The 16,156-nt window shown below is 50.3% G+C and overlaps 1 protein-coding gene across 5 annotated transcripts; it reads right to left on the reverse strand.

Moving 5' to 3' along the window:
- Nucleotides 1–1,226: 1,226 nt before the first annotated feature.
- Nucleotides 1,227–15,258, reverse strand: LOC142907322 (E3 ubiquitin-protein ligase TRIM47-like). 5 transcript variants are annotated; one of them, XR_012930947.1, is made up of 7 exons: nt 14,640–15,255; nt 14,003–14,098; nt 11,894–12,127; nt 11,748–11,770; nt 11,308–11,411; nt 10,609–10,671; nt 7,116–7,202 (listed from the first exon to the last, which is right to left on the reverse strand). XR_012930947.1 is itself a non-coding variant. In XM_076056718.1 (6 exons), the coding sequence occupies exons 1-6, from the start codon at nt 15,195–15,197 to the stop codon at nt 7,078–7,080; spliced, it is 1,140 nt and encodes a 379-aa protein (XP_075912833.1). In that variant the 5' UTR covers nt 15,198–15,256; the 3' UTR covers nt 1,227–7,077. The 5 variants fall into 5 exon arrangements, 4 of the variants coding, with proteins under 4 accessions (XP_075912833.1, XP_075912834.1, XP_075912832.1 ...); XM_076056718.1 differs by lacking the exon at nt 10,609–10,671 and having other exon boundaries at nt 1,227–7,202; nt 14,640–15,256; XM_076056719.1 differs by lacking the exon at nt 7,116–7,202 and having other exon boundaries at nt 10,469–10,671.
- Nucleotides 15,259–16,156: the final 898 nt, after the last annotated feature.

A 16,156-nucleotide genomic window follows, 5' to 3' on the forward strand; every position in this document is an offset into this window, starting at 1 on the left:
CCAACGAGGGACTCCCCCAGTGGCGGGAATCCAGAATGTCAGAATCTGTGTTTGTAGTGCAAGAGGAATCCGATGAGCTGTGAAGCTCTTTGTCACAGATGGTGCAGTGGTGAGGGGCGGGCGTGGAGGGAGCGCATGGGGGGAGGGGGGGGGAGATGGGGAGCGGTGACGTCACCGCGTTGGGGGAGAGTGAGTGGTGACGTCACCACGTCCATGACGCAGCAGCAGCAGATGACTAAAACAACTGGGACATTGTTGGGGCCTTTTGTGTGTTGGCATCATCTCTTTGTTTGTTTATTAATTTGTAGATTTAATTTGCTTGGCAGTGGCTGTGTAGAGGATTTGGTCCTCGTGTTTAATTAATAAACAGCGTTGTAGGATCCAATGAGCACAAATGACGCTGTAGACAACTACATTGTTGTTGTTTGTGCTCTATATTTTATTGTAGAATCGACGATCCAAGCGTTACAACGCCACTGTCGTACGCGTACATTTATATATTTTTTTAAAATTAACATTATTGTTGTTGTAGAAACACATTGTGGTGCCGCCGCAGCGGAGCCGCTCCGTCGGGGCTGTACCCACCGCCGCGACACCGCCACCGGTGCCTCGGATTCCCCGCCACTCTCCCGAGGCCGGTGCTCTCTGAGACATCCGCTTGTGGTGCCGCCGCCGCTTGTGGTGCCGCTCCATCGGGGCCGCACCCACCACAGTGACGACGCTGCGCGCCCTCGCCGCCCCCCCCCCCCCCCGTTGTATATATAGGTGTTATGAAAATTTATGAAAATAATGAAAATTAAATGAAATTTGAGATTTGCATAATTTATCCTAAATTATGTTAATCAGTGTAATTATGCGCATAAATTATGCTGATTCGAGAGATATTCGTATTAATTTATGCGAGTGGGCGTGGTTATGATAATGCAGGTCGTTAAGGATTATAAGGTCGAGCCTCGGTGACGAGGATTGTGTTATGAATTGGAATAACGCAATTAATCGTATGCAGTGACGCAGGCGTTGTGAGCGTGAATGAGAGAGAGTCGATTCGACTCTGCTCTTTAATTCCGTATTATCGATAAGGATACGATTACTCTCGATTGAACATTATGAATTATGTGTGTTATGGATTATGTGTGGTGATAGTGTGCTTATGATAGGTCCCCAGGATTCAGATCTCATACGCAGAACAATATTATGCAGAATTTCAGGAAGAATCACACACAACCTTTATGCTTTAATCAATTTTATTCTCTAGCTAACTTTAATTTTTGGATAATATGAAAATTCTCGACCTTGGAATTTCAACACAGCGTTAACATGATACCATCACGATTGCGTTGTTTCACCTCGATAGCGGCACCTGTGGTTAATTCCCGACGCGTAACACAATCAATCGGTTGTTGAGAGAGAGATTAAACATGCATACTATTCTATCAAAACCTTAACCTTATAATGTAAATTCGTATTTAAACATTGCCCACACAGTACCACATCCATTCATAGACCTTCAAGTCAATTCTTATCACGTTTTTAACAGTAGGGCGATTGGTTATTATGCAACTCAATGACAGCAGTATTTTTCGTTATGAATTGATTTTTAATGCACCACCTTGGAGTGGCAACCCTTCTTGATTATCCCGATATGCGTATCGTGTGTCTTCGTTATCACTGGTTCAATTCTTTGCGTAAAGCAGACGCTGAGGTTAGCATCTCGTGTGTCCAAAATGTGTTTCCTGTGTGTTGCGGTGCGGTGGGGGAGTGAGGGGAAGAGTGTGGGTGAGGGGTTTGGGCATACGAACGGCTGCCAGTTTCTGTCCACCGCTGGCTGGATGAGTCAGCACGACGCTCGCCGTCGTCGCGCCGATGGGTGTTGAGTGCGGGGCCGCTTCCCTCAGCCCTGGTGACGCGAAGTTGCGCGCTGTAGCACGCTGGTGGCACGCTGTTGGCACGCGCTGGTGCTGGTGCTGGTGGCACGCTGGTGGCGCGCTGTTGGCACGCGCTGGTGCTGATGCTGGTGCTGATGCTGGTGCTGATGCTGGTGCTGATGGCACGCTGGTGGCGCGCGCTCCCTCTCCTTGAAGATGCGCGAACGCGCCCGTGCTGGTTCGCTGACAGCAGTTTCTCTCCACTGCTGGCTGAGCTGCTGCACGCTCTTGCTTGGCGTTGCTGGCCGCGCTCTTTCTCCTAGAAGATGCGCGAACGCGCCCGTGCTGGTTCGCTGATAGCAGTTTCTCTCCACTGCTGGCTGAGCTGCTGCACGCTCTTGCTTGGCGTTGCTGGCCGCGCTCTTTCTCCTTGAAGATGCGCGAACACGCCCGTGCTGATTCGCTGACAGCAGTTTCCTCCACTGCTGTATGAGCTGCGCCGGTGCGCGCTCTTTCCGCTGCTGTAGTATCTGACGCTGCGCTCGCAGGCGACAGGTCAAGTTTTTCTTCTGCTGAGCGAGCCGAGTCGCACGCGCTCTCTTTGTTGAGGTTGTTGGCGGCTCTCTGACAGCAGGTTTCCTCCACTGCTGTATGACTCAAGTCGCACGCGCTTGGTCACTGGTTTGCTGAAGTTGTTGGCGGCTGCTCGTGCTTTTCCGCTGCTGGTTGAGCCACGTTGCACGTGCTTTCTTTGTGGAGATGTTCGAGCGCTCTCAGCGCTGATTCGCTGATACTTTGTTGGCGGCTGGCCAAGCTTTTTCTTCAGTTGAGTGAGTTGAGTCGCACGTGCTCTCTCTGTTGAAGTGCGCGAACGCGCCCGTGCTGGTTCGCTGACAGCAGGTTTCCTCCACTTCTGTATGGCTCACTTTTGTTGATACATCGCGACTCAGCGATCCTCGCTACTCAGCGAGGCTCGGAGCCAGCCGCTCCATGCGACTGCTCGTCCTGTGGACGTCTTGACTCGCTGATCTGTCTTGACTCTTGACTTAACTTCACTGACTTTTGAAAATGCGGCTGACCGTTATATTCAAAGACAATTCTCTCTGCGCAGTGGAAAAGGGGGGGGGGGGGTCTGTGTGTGTGAGTTCGTGTGTGTGTGTACAGATGGCTCCTGCGATAACGATCTGTTTGCCCTGGCATGAAATTCCTTTCTCGCGCTCTTCGGGAAAGACAAAGGTGGTCGGGAGTAACTATCTTTTTATACTTTCGACTTTATATTTCTCAAATACCATTTGGTCCCATGTTCGCCAAGACTCGTGTTTGTAACTACGTCCTCCCGACACCCCTCTCGGGTTACCGAGGTTCGCATTGATATGATGGAGTTATTAGAAAGAAAAATAATTTTCATCCTGAGTTTAAGAGGTCCGTTTCCAGATTGTTGGAATCCATATCCCTTGGTTCTGTAAGGTTCTATAATGGAATATCGTTTAAGGTTAACACGTTGTTATTATTAATAGTATATTGCAATTTTCTTTAAAACTTTGTTTGCCTGGTTGCCGTGTGTGGGGTGGGGTGTGTCTCCTCATCAAACCCGGCTGGCTTTTCCAGATGGCCCCTTGTGATAAGGTGTAATTCCTGCTTCTCCGCGCTGTGAGAGAGACAAAGGTGGTCGGGGTTGCTTGGGATATTGTTTAAACTCTTTCGTAAGTTTGCCCGTTCGCCTCATTCCTTCTCGATAACCTTTGATGTGACTCGGTATTTTGTCTCCAAGCTTTGTTTTAACAGTAAAAGTATTAAAGGTGAAAATCATTTGATAGCGAATTAATTATTGGATAATAATTCACTGATGTATCTGGTGGCCTGGTCTTGATTGGAGTGAGCGCGAGGACCGCTAACTTTAGCTTATTCTTGTCATTGCATTTTAAATTTGAACCGTTGTTTTAATGACAAAGGATATATATATGGTTTAACCCGTGGGCGTCCTCGTTTCTGGCTTGCGGAGGGCTTCCCTCTGCGTGACCTCCCTTAGGGCACATCAAACTCTTGTTCATCTGGAGATCTTCGCAGATAGCTGCTAACATCTCCGCCTCGAGAGTTTTATTATTTCTTTATTTTTTAATGGTCTGTTTATGATCGACATCTGGTTTTTCGTGTGCCTGGCTTACGGGTTTTATTGATTATTTTTTTTGTTTGTTAAAAAAAATATTATATATAACGCAAATATTGGAAATAGGAATAGGTTTTACCCTTTTAACTGGCACAAAAACTGACACCTTTATTCAAGGTATCATGTTTGCAATGACCACAACACAAGCAGTCAAAATGCAAACAAAAAAGACAACTCTGATAATAATATGCACTGTCCTTGAATTTGATTGGTCCACACCCGAGACAGCTTTTCTTAGTGTCTCGGGTGTGGACCAATCAAATTCAAGGACAGTGCATATTATTATCAGAGTTGTCTTTTTTGTTTGCATTTTGACTGCTTGTGTTGTGGTCATTGCAAACATGATGCCTTGAATAAAGGTGTCAGTTTTTTTGTGCCAGTTAAAAAGGTAAAACCTATTCCTATATCTTGTTTCTGGCAAAGGAGGTCTCATAATGTTAAAAACGCAAATATTGTTAATATCAATTTTTGAAAAGGCTCATATACAACACCCCCCCCCCCCCCCCCCCCCCACATGAATGCACGCACACCCCACGTAGAACCGGGAGGGAAGGTCACCTGGCCGACAGGTTTTTATCCAGAAGCCCCTAATGGGATCAAGCTTCATGGTTTCCTGCGGCTGGGAAATTGGGCGATCTACCCCCGAGGTTGACATACACCGCGGCACCGTGACCTGACATTAAAGTTACGTGGTCACAGCGGAGGCTGTTGAGCCACCGCGAGTGAAAACCGCACACGCACAAACACGAGTCAGTGGGCCGATAGCGGGAAGAACGGAGAGCGGACGTCCGAGAAACCACAACGGTGACGTCACCAGAGCATGATCAAAGTACCGGAGAAGGCGGGAAAATCCGGGCCTCCGATTGGGCAGGAGGCCAAGGGGCGTACGGAAATCAATGCCTGCTGTTATAGATAGCATTAGGAACTGAATGCCTTTTGTTATAGGTGAGATTACGGATCCAAATAACAACGGGACAGGAACATTCCGACATCTGAATAGACAGGGTGGCATGAGTGCGGAAGCAACTGAATGACTTTTGTTATAGATGAGATTACGGATCCCAAATGTCAAAGGGACAGAAATATCTCAACCTCCGATTGGTCAAAAGGGCACAGGCGAGCAAGTGCATGATTGAGACGGTAAAGACTGAGTTCTCCCAGTCATCGAAGTTCACAGAGAATCGGAGCCGGCCGTTCGGATCGTCCATGTGACAAGTTTCAGCGCAGCCAGGCACGACCTTCTACGGAGACGACCCACAGCATCGCCCTTCTACAACTTCCAGCGCATCAGAGTGGAAGTAAGCGTGAGTAAGAGAGAGAGGTGAGTGTGGGGCTATTTAATCGAGGGTAGAAAGCGGAGCGATAGGCAGGATAAATTGAGCCTAGGATTCCCGAAGGATAAGCTAGGAGGGCCTGCTGACTCACACAGACACACGCAGTTATGCGGGATATTCGGGGGGAATAAAACCGCTAATAGAGGATAAAACTGTGTCATGGTCGCTGTGAGTATGAAGAGGGAGGCGGAGTGTTTTGTGCTCGCGCGCATACGCGGCTGTTTGCGGCGAATAAGGGAGTGTAGCGTCTGGTGATCGCGTGCACGCACGGTTGCTTACAACGAGGCGGAGTACTTAGTGTGCGCATGCCTACGCGGCTGTTTACGGGAGTGCTTGGCGTTTGCGTATCCGTGCGACTGTTTACGGGAGGGTCTTGCGGTCGCGTGCACGCGCGGTTGTTTGTAGCGAAGCAGAGAGCTAAGCGCCTGGTGTGCGCGTATATGCACGGCTGTTTAAACGGCCCTTTAAATTGGAGCGGAGTGGCTCCCTCCAATCAGCGGCGCGCGCACGGCAAACGCCCTTTCCCTCTCACCCCCGACCCCAACTCCCTCGAGTGTGATTGGTGTACGGGGCTGGGCAGGTAGCGGCGTCGGGTTTGCTATTGCCTGGGTGCGTAGAGCGTGTGTGTGAGGGAATCACGCGTCGGCACACCGCACCCATTTGTTTGCGTACGGGAGTCACGCATCGGTATGCCGTGCCCATTTGTTCACGCGCGGGACGGAGTCCTGCTTCACGAACACGCTCATCGCAGCACGCCGCCATTGAACCCGCATAGCGCGCCGCAAGCGTAAAGCGTCCAAGCCCACTAATTGAGCCATGCCTACGCGGTCGACAACACAGTCAGGGGTACAGGGGGGCGAGGAGTCGGGGGTCGGTAACCTGAATCCCACAGAACAGCTGGGGGGTAGGAGTATGAATGTAATGGGGGAGTCGGGGGACAGCGGCCCCGACAATTCGGTGATGGCGGGGGACGGTAGCCCCCACAACATCCCAGTTCACCATTGCTAATCACTGATACCCCTACACTACAGCTACACTCCTCTGACAGGGTGAATATATCCACTTTGGCTTCAAACACAGAGCAGTACTTATTTTATCACCCCCTTAGAAAAGTTGCGAGGATTGTTTACGCTCAGCCCCCCATTGTGATGGAAAGCCACACAGCCCCTCGCCACCGACAGCCACCAGCCAGTCACAGGCGTGGCACTGTGCGTGATGGTGATGAGGCTGACGAGCACCGTGCGTCGTGGTGTCTGTCCTCTACGCTGTTCACGTTCACCGCTCTCAGGACGCACCACTCAGATCGACAATCCTCACTGAGTCACCAAATTGACCCCACCCAACCAAAAGCCCAGGATGTAGGGGCTGAGCAAAGGTTTGGTGAAACGAGTGCAACGGCACCATGGAGTCGGCGCTGTAAAACGACAGCAGCCCCGCGTCCCAGTCGAGATGGACCCCGACTCTCCCTTGAGGCTCCGGCACTGACAGTGACGTCACTACCCCGCCATGATGCACTGAGAAGCTGTCGCCAAGTTTCTGTAGACACCAGGAGACGTCATTCCCTCCCAGGAGGCACTCATCACCACTCCCTCTCCGTGGGATCGTGCCGTACGCGACTCCAACTCGACACAACTCCACGCTCCCCACGTCCACCTCCCAGTAGTGCTGACCCGACGAGAAGCTCTCAGAGCACAGGGCTTGTCCCCAGACATCAAAGCGGTGTGGGTGATGGGGGCGACTCTGGGGGGACACCGCTCACCATCACCGTCCTGAGATCCGAGGAAATCTGGAGGCGGTTGTGGGCTGAGTTTGTGTCCAGAGTCGGTGAGCGTCCACCTGTGGTGAGGACAGCGACGACGCTCGCACAGCGGTCACGGCCACGTGGGCGCAGTAGCGGCACGAGCAGTGCAGGTGGCGTGTACACACACACAGACACGTGGCGTGTACACACACACACAGACACGTGGCGTGTACACACACACAGACACGTGGTGTGTACACACACACAGACACGTGGTGTGTACACACACACAGACACGTGGTGTGTACACACACACAGACACGTGGTGTGTACACACACACAGACACGTGGTGTGTACACACACAGACACGTGGCGTGTACACACACACAGACACGTGGCGTGTACACACACACAGACACGTGGCGTGTACACACACACACAGGCACGTGGCGTGTACACACACACAGACACGTGGTGTGTAAACACACACACAGACACGTGGTGTGTACACACACACAGACACGTGGCGTGTACACACACACACAGACACGTGGCGTGTACACACACACAGACACGTGGCGTGTACACACACACAGACACGTGGCGTGTACACACACACAGCAGACACGTGGCGTGTACACACACACAGATACGTGGTGTGTACACACACAGTGCAGGTGGCGTGTACACACACACAGACACGTGGCGTGTACACACACACAGACACGTGGTGTGTACACACACACAGACACGTGGTGTGTACACACACACAGACACGTGGTGTGTACACACACACAGACACGTGGCGTGTACACACACACAGACACGTGGCGTGTACACACACAGACACGTGGCGTGTACACACACACAGACACGTGGCGTGTACACACACACAGACACGTGGCGTGTACACACACACACAGACACGTGGCGTGTACACACACACAGACACGTGGCGTGTACAAACACACAGACACGTGGCGTGTACACACACACAGACACGTGGCGAGTACACACACACAGACACGTGGTGTGTACACACACACAGACACGTGGCGTGTACACACACACAGACACGTGGCGTGTACACACACAGAGACACGTGGCGTGTACACACACACAGACACGTGGTGTGTACACACGCAAAGACAAGTGGCGTGTACAGACGCACAGACACGTGGCGTGTACACACGCACAGACACGTGGCGTGTACACACGCACAGACACGTGGCGTGTACACACGCACAGACACGTGATGTGTTCACACGCACAGACACGTGGTGTGTACACACACACAGACACGTGGCGTGTACACACACACACAGACACGTGGCGTGTACACACACACACAGACACGTGGCGTGTACACACACACAGACACGTGGCGTGTACACACACACACAGACACGTGGTGTGTACACACACACAGACACGTGGTGTGTACACACACACAGCCACGTGGCCTGTACACACACACAGACACGTGGCGTGTACACACACACAGACACGTGGCGTGTACACACACAGACACGTGGTGTGTACACACACACAGACACGTGGCGTGTACACACACACAGACAAGTGGCGTGCACACACACACAGACAAGTGGCGTGCACACACACACAGACACGTGGTGTGTACACACACACACACAGACACGTGGTGTGTACACACACACACACACAGACACGTGGCGTGTACACACACACAGACACGTGGTGTGTACACACACAGACACGTGGTGTGTACACACACACAGACACGTGGTGTGTACACACACACACACACAGACACGTGGCGTGTACACACACACACACACAGACACGTGGTGTGTACACACACACAGACACGTGGTGTGTACACACGCACAGACACGTGGTGTGTACACACACACACACAGATACGTGGCGTGTACACACACACAGACACGTGGTGTGTACACACACACACACACAGACACGTGGCGTGTACACACACACAGACACGTGGCGTGTACACACAGACACGTGGCATGTACACACACACACGCGCTCGTGTTGTGTTGTCTGTTGTGTTGTTGTGGTCATGGGATACATTAGCGCTTGTATCACAAATGCATACAGTACTGGTATTCGTCAGCATCTTTTGACACGTACTAATATTCGTTAGTATTTGTGTACACATACTAATACTAGTGCACACATGCTGATATTAATTAGTATTAGTGTAGGCATGCTATTCAAAAGTATTTGCGCATACCAATATTCATTAGTATTTGTGTACACATATTTATATTCGTTAGTATATGTCTACACATACAAATATTCGTCAGTATATGTCTACACATACAAATATTCATTAGTGTTTGTGTACGCATACTAATACTCATTCGTGAATAATAATGCATTACTATACTATTTGGTTCTTTCGGTAAAGTCACGTAGGTAAAAAAAATCACGACGTTATGATCGCAACACAAGCAATCGTCCTCAGGTGAAAAAATAATATAGCAGTACAACTGCTGAACCAGAAAGAATATAGCGGGAGAGCTGCTGCAACAAGAGGTTATTTAGGTTTGAGGTGGGTGCAACCCAATGGTTAGTAGGCAGGGTCAGAGAGGGAAAGGAGTCCCGTCGCCGCACGCATGCACAGCGGCTGTGTTAATGGGAGAGATTAGCATGTCAATGTAAACAAGTTTAATGGGGCATTAATGGGAGAGATTAGCATGTCAATGTAAACGAGTTGAATGGGAGAGATTAGCATGTCAATGTAAACGAGTTTAACGGGTGAGATTAGCATGTCAATGTAAACGAGTTTAATGTGGCGTTAATGGGAGAGATTAGCATGTCAAAATTAACGAGTTTAATGGGAGAGATTAGCATGTCAATGTAAACGAGTTTAATGGGGCGTTAATGGGAGAGATTAGCATGTCAATGTAAACGAGTTTAATGGGGCATTAATGGGAAGATTAGCACGTCAATGTAAACGAGTTTAATGGGGCGTTAATGGGAGAGATTAGCATGTCAATGTAAACGAGTTTAATGGGGCGTTAATGGGAGAGTATAGCATGTCAATGTAAACGAGTTTAATGGGACGATAGCATGTCTGTGTCAGAGGACCGGGCATAACGCCAATCCTGTGTGGAACACAAGCTGCGGCGTTGGCTGCTGCACTGCGAGAGGCCAGCGTGTCAACGCAAGAGAACCACCGTAACGGTGGCCGTGCCAGTGAGACATATCGTACAGCCTATTAAACAGCGAGAGCTACCGCTACATCGAGGCAAAGAACCAAAGAGTACGAATTCCTGCAGTCACGAAAGCTTCAAATAAAAATTCATTACTAATTAATGAATAATAAATCATTTATACTTATTGCACTGCACTAACATGACCATGGGTGTGTGTGCAGTCGCAGTGAACAGTGGTGACGATGCCAGCACTACGATGTTAACGCCACTCTCACAGCGTCTCTCTACAAACACGACGCCTGTACAATAGCCACCAGAGCCTCGCACACTCACATCCACGCAGAGACACTGTGTCACTCCGCTGCTGGATGTGCGCCTCCCCGCACCGTGCGCGTCCTGGGGGGGGGAGTTGATTTGACCATACTTCACCGCTTTCGTCGGTGCGCGTTTGCGATGGTGGGGATCGTGAACGTAGAAGCGTAGAGGTGCAGTACAACAATGGTTCACGCTGCACTGCCCTCTGTTGGTGTGATGTGTATACATTTGGCACTAGGGAGACAAAGGTGGCCGGGCGTGGTGCTGGCCACACACCCCCTCGTGTGTCGTGCGGCCTTCATAGGTGCTGCTCGCTAACAGCACGTGTCCCAGTACCCAGCAGTAGGGTTTAGTAGAATATTAAAACTGTTAAACTAATTTCATTTCACGAGGTAGAGCCCACTGATCCATGTCGCTCTCTTTCAGAGTCTGCCTCTCTCTCCCTGTGGTCACGTCGATTTTTTTCTGGTTCCTCGCGTTTTTCCACCCACACAAATAAATGTGCATTAAGACGATTTGGCTGCTGCTATAAATATCCACGTGATAAGCCACGCCGTTGATCTATCATTTGTGATTGTCGGGTCGCTTATTGAAAAGAGCGACATGGTTCAGCGGGTTCCTTACCTGGTAAAATTAACTGAAATTTGATGAAGATGGGGAGCACAGAAGTGCAGTGCAACACAGCAAAACATGCGGGTGCAAGACTGAGGAACTTACAGACGAGAGGCAGGAGTCTGCGCATAACCCTTTCAAGGCAACGGATCGTGGTGACGTCCAGTGAAGTGGGAGGTGGGGGTGCAGATTCCTTTGGGATCTCTCTTCTGGGACAACCACCAACAGCATCACACACAGTCTCGTTTCACCACAGCATCAGAACAAATGGGTTCCATCGCACATGCCGTGTTTCATACACAGCCTGCGTCTCACATATAGTGCATGTCTCACAGACAACCAGTGTGTCTAAGACACACACATACACACCATGTTTCTAACACACATACACAGCCCATGTGTCTAACAGACAAACATAGGCAGCAACCCGTGTCTAACAAAGACATATACAGCCCATGTGTCTAACACACACACATACACAGCCTGTGTCTAATACACACAGCCCCGTGTTGAGTGTTCAACCGTGAGACGTTAAGGATCTGTACCTTCGTGTCACCTCCAAGTGCCCCTGTGGAAGAGAGAGAGAGAGAGCATGAATGACGTCTCTAGCCTTGGACCACGAGTCCCCCTGCCACTGCCCGCTCTGTTGTTCTGGACACCCAAACGGCGCCTCCACAGAGGCGCTCCCCACCTGCAGGAAGGCGAGCGAGTTCATCTCGTGCTGCAGAGCGCGCAGGTGAGCGGCCGCCGCTTTGAGCTCGCCAATCTCCCGCTTGTGACGAGCGATGTCCTCCTCGATCCGGGACAGCAGCTCGCGCTCCTTCACGGCTACGCGACATAGAGCCTCCCTCTCGTCCTCGTCCAGAGCCTTCCTTAGGTGGGCGAACTTGCCCGTGATGCGATCCCTGATCTCGGCCACTGATTCCTGCGGAGACACGGGGACCGCGGTTGGCTCCCTGAGCCACTCCGTGTGTGAGTGGGGGCGCCGCAGTGGCTTAGAGATATTGACTCCCCCGCCTGGTATACAGCAGGTCGGGGTTCGATCCTGACCCCGACGCCTGCTTCATATTTGGAGTTATTGTGTTCGCTCTGTGGTTGTGTGGATTTTTCTTGCCGTCCCCTCGTTTTTCACTCCATATTTAGACTCAATGTCGCGCATTCGGAGTATTTTGCAGCTATCAATTTCAACATTACAATCATACATTTTGTTGAGCTATCATTATGTAATAGCCAGGTCGCTTCTGAAAAATAACTACATAGCTCAATGGAACCGTTCCTGGTAAAATAGAAAATAGTTTAGTCTATGGGTCTCTATGTGTCTCTCGGGGTCTCTGTATCTCAATGAGTCTCTATGGGGTTCTAGGTATTTCGATGTGTCTGGTATGTATATGGGTGTCTATGTATCGATATGTGTCCCTACGTATATTTTTCTGCTATAAATTTCCAAGTGAAAATGATGATATCAGCCACTTGGTTAATCTACCATTTGTGCTAGCTAAATCGCATCCAATTAAGAGCTTACCAGCTCAGTGGGCATTACCTGGTATAATAAAAAATATATAATACAGTGTTTGTGTCTTTATCTATTTCTGTGTCCCTATATATATGGGTCTCCATCGGTCTCTAAGGGTCTCTCTGTATCAATATGGGTCTCTTTGTATCTCTCTGTGTCCCTATGTATCTCTATAGGTTTTTATGTTTCCATATTTATCTTAAGGCGTTTAGATTATTTGGCTGCTGCTATACATTTCCACGTGATGATGATGATGAAGATGTCAGCCATTTGGTTGATCTATCATTTGTGATAGCCAGGTCGCTTTCAGTGACGAGGCGCCCATGGGACTGAGTCGATCCATGCCAAGGAGGCAAGAGGGGTGCCGCTCTCTTCTTGTTTCTCCCCTAGAGGGCGCTGGGGTCGTGGTTGTTGAGACTCGGGCACGCGGAGTCCGATGGGGGCCCTCTCGTGGGTACGACGGGATGTGGCGAGTTGTTAACTACCTCGCCTGGTGTACAGGGGGTCGTGGGTTCGATCACGACCCTGATTCCTGCTGTAAATTTGGAGTCTGCATCTCTCTCCCTATGGTCCCATGGATTTTTCTCTGAGTCCTCCGGGTTTTCCCACCACATTTAGAATTGCCGTAATCCAGGTCGGGCTTTCCGACGCGTCCAACTCGGGTTTAGAGTCCAAGGCATTCGTTATCTGCTGTGAACAACCTGCAGAGCCCAAAAGCGTCTCTTGGTTCAAGCAAGAGTTTAGAGTGCAGTATTTAGAATATTTGGCTGCTATCAATTTACATCTGATAAGCCATTTGATTGAGCTATGATTTGTGATATTCAGGTTCCTTCTGTAAAAGAGCTGCATGGTTCAGTGGGGCCTTACCTTGCGAAATAAAAATAGTTGTAGTTTAAATAAACTCCGGTGACGCAATTATGGATGGTGTGAGGTGCAGCTGTGCGGTTTTCGTGCCTCTGCGTCTGTGACGGTGCGACCTCCCGTGCAGCGCTACAGCTGCACCACAGCTCCACCCGGAAAATCCGTGGCACTCTCTACATTTATTTTTGCTACAGGAGTGGAAGACGCAATGCCGAGTAACCCGACGTCGTGGCAGACTCGCCAATGCGTTTATCATGAACGTGCAACCCCCTTGTAGTTAATGTTGAGTTCGAAAGTAAATTATATAGTTAGGAGGCATCAAAGTTACGACGCTGCACAAAGTTCGCTTGAATAAATGTTGACCTTCACCACTTCTGTGCTGGGTGGAGGTCATAGGGGCCAAAGAGCTAGACCCGAACACGGTACCTGCGCCTCCTTGCGAGCGGCCTCCATCCGCTTCACGGACTCCTCCGCCTTCTTCCTCTTCTCCTCCACCGTTCGCATCTCCTTCCCTGCGCGCGTCTGTAGTGAGAGACGAGACATCACCAGGGGGAGACTCCAGCCCCCTGAGCCACCCCTCACACAACCCTTCCATCCGCAACGACCCCTCCACAGTGAAAGCCCTCATCTCCATGCTGCCTCTGTACGGCGACTGAGACGGTGGGCACGGGGAGTGGGCAAGCTGATGCTTCGCTGTAACAGCAGCCAGCGGGAGCCGTGCTGGCTTGGTGTCCCTACCGACTCGGACCTATGGGCCCATGTGACCACAGCTGTCTAGTTTGGAAGATAAATCTACTAGAATTGTTTCTCAGGTGGCTGTGATATCAGTCTCAAAGTTCTGTCCACTTAATTACTTCATACGGCAATTATGTTTAATGAAACCCTAGGATTCAATACATTCTGAGGCGCTTTCCTGAAATGCAAACCAGGAGATTAGCTGCACAGGCAGAGTGAGTTTTAAAAGGGAGAGCATGAACACACGACAGTTTTTTTTTATCAGATGTGTAGCTGAGTGACAGAATTGGTCAGATCGTGTTACGGTTTCTCACTCTGAGGGACTCACCTTCCTTGCCTCGTGCTCGTCCTTCACCGTCAGGATCTTGTGTCCTGTGTGTTCATCTGCGATAATGCAGGTAGAGCAGACCAGGCTGTTGTCAATTGTGCAGTAGAATTCCAGCTCCCTTTTGTGATTAGGGCATCTTCTCTCATCCAATATCGCATTGGGATCCACCACAGCGTGGTCTCTCAACCTGGGATTCTTCAGGTGAGGCCTAAAGTGAGAAAAACAGTAGGACATCTCGCATCTCAGGCAGGTCTTCACTGCAGGAGTGTGGCCATCACCGCAGTTGTCACAAAAGACGGCCGTGGCCATCCCAAATCTAACTCTGAGCTGCTCCGCCAGGTTGGCCAGGGCCACGTTTCTCCTCAGCTGGGGTCGCACAGGGAAGGTCGCTCGGCACTGCGGGCAGCTGAAGCTGCTCCCCGTCTCCCAGGCGGCCTCCAGGCACCGCAGGCAGAACGAGTGGCCGCAGCTCAGCGTGGAGGGGCAGACGAACGTGTCCAGACAGATGGAGCAGCGCAGCTCACTATCCACACTCTCACTGGGAGTCGCGGTCGCCATGACTCATGGGCTTCGCTGGGATCGCTCGCTGTGTGACTCAGAGAGACGCTGGACCAGGACCTCTCTCTTATAGCGACAGTGAAAAAGGAAGTAAAATACTTAAAATATTTGCATTGTCGTCACTGACATCATGAGTCGCTGGCTGGCATGTGAACCCATGTTCTTGGTGCGCAAACAGCAGCTTCAGGGCGAACACGGCAACTGTACAAACCTTGGCATTAAAAAAAATAATTTTGTTAATGTAAATCGGCCAGGCTCAGCTGCGTTTGCTCATCTCATTCGTGGGTCGAGTGTGAATAGCAATTTGGTGCAAGATGTTATCTCTCTCGCCCGGTATACAGGAGGTCGTGGGTTTGATCCTGACCTGATGCCTGCTTCATATTTAAAATTAGCATTTCTCTCTCTCCGTGGTCGCGTGAATTTTTCTAGGAGTTCTCCAGGTTTTCCCCTCCACATTTACAATTTACATCACGCGTTCAGAGTCGTTGCATGCAATACATTTCCACATGATAAGCCATCTTTTGTGGCCAGGTCGTTTCTGAAAAATAGCTACGCAGCTCAGTGAGCCTTACCTGCTAAAATTAAAATAAATAGTTGGCACAGTTGTAGATATCTCATGATGTCCTGTAACTCCATCTCCGTGTAATTACCACAACGTGACAAGTTTCATGAATGTCATCGTGGAATCAGAATACATTTTTGCGTGTAGCCTCCCCGTGACCCATCCTGGAATCTTTACTCATTTGCTAGCAGTGTGAATCTATCACCAACTCTACCTGCCTCCATCACCAACTGCTGGCGATGTCACCGTCTCTCACTCTCACCTTGTCCGAGACTGCAGATCCCCGTCCCAATCATTCACAGCCGCACCCACCGCTTACTTCAGCTGCGTTGTTGTTTCACATTCACACGCACGGCTACTCAACACGCATGCACAATCAGCAACAAAGATGCCCATC

The sequence above is a fragment of the Petromyzon marinus genome, chromosome 77 (assembly GCF_048934315.1).
Source record: "Petromyzon marinus isolate PM22_M1 ecotype Great Lakes invasive population chromosome 77, UKy_Petmar_22M1.pri1.0, whole genome shotgun sequence".
Taxonomy (NCBI): Eukaryota; Metazoa; Chordata; class Hyperoartia; order Petromyzontiformes; family Petromyzontidae; genus Petromyzon; species Petromyzon marinus.

Bases quoted from the DNA above. Each gene is read 5' to 3' on its own strand.
- LOC142907322 (XM_076056716.1), bottom strand. From the start codon at position 15,197: ATGGCGACCGCGACTCCCAGTGAGAGTGTGGATAGTGAGCTGCGCTGC. The intron at 12,128-14,002 runs GTACCGTGTTCG...GTGTCTCCGCAG, and splicing joins CCGCTCGCAAGGAGGCGCAG to GAATCAGTGGCCGAGATCAG. The intron at 11,771-11,893 runs GTGGGGAGCGCC...TCTCTTCCACAG, and splicing joins ACTCGCTCGCCTTCCTGCAG to GGGCACTTGGAGGTGACACG.